Genomic DNA, 8,003 nt, shown 5'->3' with positions numbered 1-8,003 from the left:
ACAACACTACAAAAACTTGACCATTCAAAAGTATTTGACCTTTGCATCGGCTGCATTGTTAAACTAGTTTCACAACTTGCATTTTGAGACTAATGCCAATCAACTTTAAAAATATGCGATGTCTTCAATTTAGAGCATTAGAGACATGCCTTATCCTGTTTTGTTAAAATAGCAAAACGCCCAATAACTGATTCCAAATAAAATCGGGAACCAAAATTTCTCCCTTCGGAAATTTATTTAGACCACCTATATAGATGGTTCATCAGTACTCTAACAAAACAGCTCAAAAACTACTCTAATCACTCCTGAGTACTCTAAAAAGAGTAAAAAAAGATACACACTTTCATACGACAGCAGGATTACTTTGTTTATTTGAAAATTCGGATCTATTCTGTTTCGGCCCCCCGCTTACTGGGCATATACCTTTTATGACCCCAGGCGCACGTGCTTTTTTCTTACATAGTAATTTGCTATATCACAACATATAAATTGTAACTGGGGGTCATAAAAACACTGGGGGGGGGGGGGGGGGACAGAATAGATCCGAAAATTCTAACTATATGGCAACCTTCGACATTTAAGAGACCTAAATTGTCAACTTTGTCTGTTTAGTTTTGGTTTTCACAACTCCTGTGCTTGAGAATTCCGTCCTGAAGAAATGCTATAGGAAGTAGTTCAATATAAATCCGAATTGAAAAACATTTCCATTAAATTGCAAAGGTGCAAGTTCTATGCAAGAAATTACACAATTTAAAAAGCAAAAAGCTAAGAATATATTGTGGGTTAGCATGCAGGAATCTTTTCAGTAGCAACTACTGAAATGCTATATGGGTACAACAGAAAAGTGATCGTTAAGAAATTTGGATATTTAGTTGGCCAGTAGCGTTGTATTCGGGTTGAGCACAATTTCGCTAATATAAATTAAAATAAGTTCAAATTTTTAACGGTAGAGTGTTATTGCTAAACTTAGAGATAGAAGAACGTCGCAGAATTGTCTGATTGAAGTTTTTTTGGCTCAAATTTTTGATAAAATTTTCAAAATTCGAACTTTTTTAAAAATCAAAAATGGCACAAAATATGCTTTTTGGTCCACTTTGTTAAAGTTTTGCGGATGTAGTGACCTATAAACCTTGACACAAACTCCTTAATCTCCAACAGAGCGCTAGTTGAAATTAGGCGCCCTATGAAAATCTTCTGGAACTAAAATTTTGCCCCTTTTGCAGATTTAACACGATAATTATTTAACATGCATCGTAGTTCTTTTCGTAATATTTGAAGACTTTCGCTCAGCAGTTGGTATAATTTGCAAACACTTGGGTCGTGTGTTGGGCGCTCCGCAAAACAAGGGATAGTTTTGATGTTATCCTGGATTCTTACATTCAGAAATTTTCGAATTTTTATTTTGGTGCTGCCTTTTTTCAAAATAGTTCACTTTTTTTTCAATGTTTATTCCAGAATTCAAAAATGAGAACTCCCATTTACGTAAAAAAGGCCGAATGTAGATAGTATGTTTTCTTGCTTTTGGTACTACTAGAAAAATTTGTAACTGATCTTATTTATTGTTTTCATAACATATGGTATTAAGGGCTGCGACACCGTTCTGTTCAAGAACCGTTCTCGTAGAATTTTTAATTTTGCCCTCTATGTGTTGTTAATTTTTTTTGTCTTATGCCAAATATTAGGTAATTAAAGGTCTCAGTGGCTAACTATAGATAAACATCAATGAACTTAATAACTGATATCAGTAAATAGCTAATGGTCTTACTCACTTTCAATATAAATTTCAATATAAATTTCTAAAAACAGTAGTAGTAGAAGTATTCTTCAACTTATCCCTTTTTAATCTGGTTTGCATTTTTTTCGAATTTTTCAAGGTTGTATAATTTGCGTAAGGAGAGGTGTCCTTAATGTTTTCTTGAAGCAAACAATAAATTTCCTGTTGTTTAAACGTTTTGACTGATGTCTTCAGGAAAATTTGTTTCAGAAATTTGTCCAATTTTGGAAACTTTTCGAATTGTGCGATTCTTTTTGCTGTCATTTCGTGATAGCCGTTTTACAAAAAACCTTTATGATAATCAAAAGCAACGCAAATGAAGATTTTATGTTCTCGCGGTTAATATTTCATAAACTTAATGGCTTCAACACTGTGCTTTCTTAAAGTTGTTTGTGAAATGCTTTAGTGGAGCTTGTATTTAATATTATTTTATAGTCTCATGACTTAATCTCACTAATAACAGTCGCAATTAGTTTACCAAGAAGTTGCAAGATAAACTGTCTATTCTTTTAGTCGAAAGCTTATGTTGGCTATAAAATTTGTAAATATTCGTTTTTTAAAAATGACACTGGATTCTTGAGATTTGCCAATCTTGTTTCTGTTAACTTGTAGCTTAGCATCTCTGTACACAAGTCACATCCCTTATCTATTGAACTTCAACTTGCTCTTTATAACGGTTTTGTTTTCCTCAAATGGCCTTTTTGCTTGGTACAACCAGTTTTCATAAAATATTCGTGATTTTTGCATATTCGCCAAATTCTGTAGGTTTTTGTTTTCTTTTCACATCATCACAAAATTGGGCGGTCTTTTGGACATTTGAAAAAAAACGCAATCAAAGATTTTAGATGTTTTTAGTAAACAGCTTAATGTTTTATTGGCTGGGACATCGTTTTCATGCATTTTTTTCGTGCAAATATTTCCTTTTCGCCTTTGTTTGTCGTTCTTTTGTAGTCCTATGATATATCCTGGATATTGAAATGTCTCAATCACTCTGTATGGCGTTATAAAAGAATCTCAATGATTTCATTTGATGCAAAATGTTTTTAATCATTTAGAAATTAATTCTTTCAAAAAAAACAATGTTTTATTATTAAACTTTGCCCCTTTTGCTCATTTCTGGTCGACTTGTTATCAAGTCGCATTGAGGAATAGTCCAATATTTTTTCTAATAAAGTACAGGTTAATCTTCGGCGTATAAGTTTTATCTGATGCCATTTTGATTTGGTTATTAATGGTTTTCAAAAAATCGACACAAGTTTTGGTCGTAATTAAAATTTGTAATTATTTGATTTTTATCGCCGTCTTTTCTGGCAGTCATATTATGGTAGTCACAGGTCTCATTGGCCCTCTAAGGTATATTGTTTTATTCATTTAGTAGTCTGTTGAACGATATGTTGATATGTTAATTTTCGTATCTCATTTGGTAGACATTTAAGTGAAAAATGTAGATGAGCGGGGTCGGAACTTTACGTGCGAACGCACATTACCGAGCCTCCTTGTTGGTTTTAAAAACACCATTTGGCGATCGTGCCAGTTTGCGAGAATATCAGATATTGGAGTCATGTTTCGTCGTAGATGGGTCGTCTGTCAGAGCAGTGATATCCACTTAAACGTCTCAGAACCATATTTTGATTAACCTAGGCCTACTGCGGGTGCAAAAAGCTGGCGTGCTAGAGAGTTTAAATAGCTCTCACTTTCAAGAAAGGATTCTAACTACATTTTAGTTAAAATAGTGTTTTTATACTAGATGAGCATGGCGACACCCAAATTTCGTCAAATCTTCTCAAAATCATTTCCTTGAGAATTAAAAGTTGGTCCCGTGACAGTTGATCTTGAAATATAGTAAAAACTACATGCTATGTGACGGATAATTTCTAAAAGGCGGTACAATTTGGGGGATTTTTACCGACTGGTAAGCAATCTGGCGGAAAATTTCAAAAGGCAGGGAAAGTTATGGCAGCTGTCATTTTGCTTCGTATACACTACAAAAAGATAAGAGCCCAAACGATTTGGTTCTCCCAGCTCTAGCAAACATGGAGAAAAACGTTGATGACAATAAAAACTCCATCATGTTGCCGTTGAGCTCGTCACTGCACCAGTTTTGTGGCCCTTTTTTGAAACACTTGCCAGATTCTCGCCATGCTTAAAGTCCTTAAGTGATTTTCAATCATTTGTACTTATAATTTAAAGTTGTTGAAAAACTGCAAATAACCAAAAACAGGCGCTAAGGAGTATGGTGCGTTTGTACAATATGCTTCATTCCGTCAAGTCGAATTAATAGATATTGCAGATATCCTAGTATCTCATGAATCTGAACAAGGTCCAACACTAGCACGGTCAACCAGTAAAATTGATTATTCTAAATAAAAAGGTATCCTCGGTTTGCAATACACATTGCAGCATTCTTGGAAAGTTCTTTTGACAGTATGTCAATTAGCCGTCTTCCAGTTTGAGCAGTAAAGCCCTCCCTGTTGATAAAAAACCATTTAAATCTGCGGTCAATTTAAATCTGCCAATTTAAATCTTGACAATTTAAATCTGCATGCAGAAACAGATGACAGCGATATAAGAACGCTAAAAAAAATAGTATATTTTTGGATTTCGTGTCTGAACTTTGGCGTAGATGATTTACCGAATTTCATTTTTTGACAATAATTGAATTTTGATAATTGAATCTCAAAACATATCAGAGGAAAGGGAATGGTTAGGTCGACTAAGTTTAATTAATGGCAAAATTATAAAAATTATTAAAATACATTTGAAGTCAAAAAAATGCATTTGAAGTCAATTTTAGCTTGCCTCTGAAGAACTGGTGATACTTCTCTCTACTTATTAGCGACTTCATGATTTCAATATCAGAAAAAGCGTGACGCACATTTCAAGTACTCATGCGTATACACAGCGTGAAAGTAAAAAAATTGTAAAAAAAAACTAAACCTCCGAATTTTTCTCCGAGAAATTGAAGTGAAAAGCCAAAATCCACTTAAAGTCAGGCTCGAAAAAAGTTCCTAGCGCTCCGAAAAAGAGAGGGTTTGAACAATGACGATTACGACCAGCCTCAAACTCGACTTCATACCAACACAACTTCTGACATTCACGCTGATGATTTATGTTGAGGAATTAAATTAGAATCCATGTTTTCAAAACTCCTTTTGTTATGAGGTAATTTGCATCCAAAAACAGCTGACAGCGGAACAAGAAGAAGGCTAAAAAATATTTTTTGATTTCGTGACGGAAATTTGTCGTAGATGACTCACCGAATCTCATTTTTGACAGAACCGATAAATGCATCTCAAAACATATCAGAGGAAAAGGAATGGTTAGGTCGACTTTAAGTTTAAGTCGACTTTCATTGATTTTAATTAATTGCAAATTTTAAAAATAATTATTAAAATGCATCACCTTCATCGAAATGTATTTGTTCCCATTTTGAAGTCAATTTTAGCTTGCCTCTGAAGAACTAGTGATACTTGTCTCTACTTATTAGCGATTGCATAATGTCAATATCAGAAAAAGCGTGACGTATATTTCACGTACTCAAGCGTATACACAGCGTGAAAGTAAAAAATTGTTAAAAAAAACTAAACCTCCGAATTTTTCTCCGAGAAATTGAAGTGAAAAGCCAAAATCCACTTAAAGTCAGTCTCGAAAAAAGTTCCTAGCGCTCCGAAAAAGAGAGGGTTTGAACAATGACGATTACGACCAGCCTCAAACTCGACTTCATACCAACACAACTTCTGACATTCACGCTGATGATTTATGTTGAGGAATTAAATTAGAATCCATGTTTTCAAAACTCCTTTTGTTATGAGGTAATTTGCATCCAAAAACAGCTGACAGCGGAACAAGAAGAAGGCTAAAAAATATTTTTTGATTTCGTGACGGAAATTTGTCGTAGATGACTCACCGAATCTCATTTTTGACAGAACCGATAAATGCATCTCAAAACATATCAGAGGAAAAGGAATGGTTAGGTCGACTTTAAGTTTAAGTTGACTTTCATTGATTTTAATTAATTGCAAATTAAAAAAAAATTATTAAAATGCATCACCTTCATCGAAATGTATTTGTTCCCATTTTGAAGTCAATTTCAGCTTGCCTCTGAAGAACTAGTGATACTTGTCTCTATTTATTAGCGATTGCATAATGTCAATATCAGAAAAAGCGTGACGTATATTTCACGTACTCAAGCGTATACACAGCGTAAAAGTAAAAAACTGTTAAAAAAACTAAACCTCCGAATTCTTCTCCGAGAAATTGAAGTCAAAAGCCAAAATCTACTTAAGGTGAGGCTCGAAAAAAGTTCCTAGCGCCCCGAAAAATAGAGGGTTTGAACAATGACGATTACGACCAGCCTCAAACTCGACTTCATACCAATACAAATTCTGACATTCACGCTGATAATTTATGTTGAGGAATTAAATTAGACTCCATGTTTTCAAAATTCCTTTTGTTATGAGGTAATTTGCATCCAAAAACAGCTGACAGCGGAACAAGAAGAGCGCTAAAAAATATTTTTTGATTTCGTGACGGAAATTTGTCGTAGATGACTCACCGAATCTCATTTTTGACAGAACCGATAAATGCATCTCAAAACATATCAGAGGAAAAGGAATGGTTAGGTCGACTTTAAGTTTAAGTCGACTTTCATTGATTTTAATTAATTGCAAATTTTAAAAATAATTATTAAAATGCATCACCTTCATCGAAATGTATTTGTTCCCATTTTGAAGTCAATTTTAGCTTGCCTCTGAAGAACTAGTGATACTTGTCTCTACTTATTAGCGATTGCATAATGTCAATATCAGAAAAAGCGTGACGTATATTTCACGTACTCAAGCGTATACACAGCGTGAAAGTAAAAAATTGTTAAAAAAACTAAACCTCCGAATTTTTCTCCGAGAAATTGAAGTCAAAAGCCAAAATCCACTTAAAGTCAGGCTCGTTGGACAGCTAAGATAATGTTCTCACTTTCACGCAGCTGATTTAATTTGAGGAATTAAATTACACTCAATGTACTCTTAAATTCTTTTTTTCTGAGGTAATTTGAGCGGTTTACATCACAGGTTAAAAATCAAGAAATGAAACGACAATACTTTTAAGAAAGTAATAAAGAAAAAAGTACGATGATACGAAAATGATAAGAAACGAAAATAATAATAAACGAAAATAATAAGAAACGAAAACAAAACGACAAAACGAAATCAAAACGAAAACACTTTGGTTGAGAGCAATTAAACACACATTTACCCCATATTTGTAAGATTCAATTCAATTTTTTGCTTTCTGGTGACTACTCACCTTTCGCAAATTTTCAACATGATTGAAGATGATTTAGATTGTGATTGAAAACAGATTGTCAGCAAAATTATAATTCGGAAGAGACTACTAATTTACAATTTACTCATACTTTAAATGTACGAGTAAATTAAATTATCAATTTAAATGACAAACTCATCTACTTTAAATTAACGTCTAAATCAATCAGTATCAAAAATAGTCAAAGAAGCAATATAACTGTTTTGCATCACCTCAATTATAATATTAGCAATATTATAACAAAATGTTGGGCCGAATGGATTAGTATTATTATCACATGACGCCCTGGTTAGGACAACTGGTTTGTCATGACTGCAAATATCTAAAATTGAGTCCCATTTGGTAAACGGCGTAATTTCATGCTTCCCATCTTCTATATATGGCAATGAGACATTGAACTGACACCTATGATATATATTGAAATGATAATGACAAGGAAAGTTTGTATGTAAAATGATTTTCTTAACTGTATGTTTTTCACCGTCCATCAGAACGTCAACTCCGAGCGTGAAATAATTCAAAAAATAATGAGAAACTTTATCGTCGTTCAGTCTAGATCCCGAAGGCGTGTGAATCCTCATTTTATCATCAGGTTTGTAGAATAATTTATTCGGGGCTCCAAAATCGCTCAAAATTCGATCACAAGAATCGCCTAATTTCATGAACCGTTCAACTCGCTTTTTCTTCTCCGAACTTCGCGAGGCAGTGTTTGAGCTAAATACATCTTCTCGAATGAAGGTGAATTTCAGTTCCGTTAGTTTGTTGTTCTCTCCTAAGGTTCCCTCGACCTTCTCAGCAAATATGTTTCCGTAGAAATACTGAGGAGGCACGCTTGGTGCAGCGCTTTCCAGAAGGTTGTTTCCACTGTAAATCTGCATCTTAGACACCTAGAAATTTGATAAACATCAGG

The 8,003-nt window shown here is 33.9% G+C and overlaps 1 protein-coding gene across 1 annotated transcript in view; it reads right to left on the bottom strand.

The window, feature by feature from the left end:
• Nucleotides 1–7,130: 7,130 nt before the first annotated feature.
• LOC142338622 (phagosome assembly factor 1-like) overlaps nt 7,131–8,003 on the bottom strand; it is a 151,613-nt gene continuing 150,740 nt past the window's right edge. Inside the window, exon 4 of the mRNA XM_075388459.1 lies at nt 7,131–7,980. Coding sequence (XP_075244574.1) covers nt 7,255–7,980 — 726 coding nt within the window. The 3' untranslated portion in view covers nt 7,131–7,254. The remainder of the gene's footprint in view (nt 7,981–8,003) is intronic.

The sequence above is a fragment of the Convolutriloba macropyga genome, chromosome 4 (assembly GCF_964194025.1).
Source record: "Convolutriloba macropyga chromosome 4, txConMacr16.3, whole genome shotgun sequence".
NCBI lineage: Eukaryota > Metazoa > Xenacoelomorpha > Acoela > Convolutidae > Convolutriloba > Convolutriloba macropyga.
Note: the sequence above shows the minus strand (reverse complement) of the source record. Positions and strands in the feature narration are given on the sequence as shown.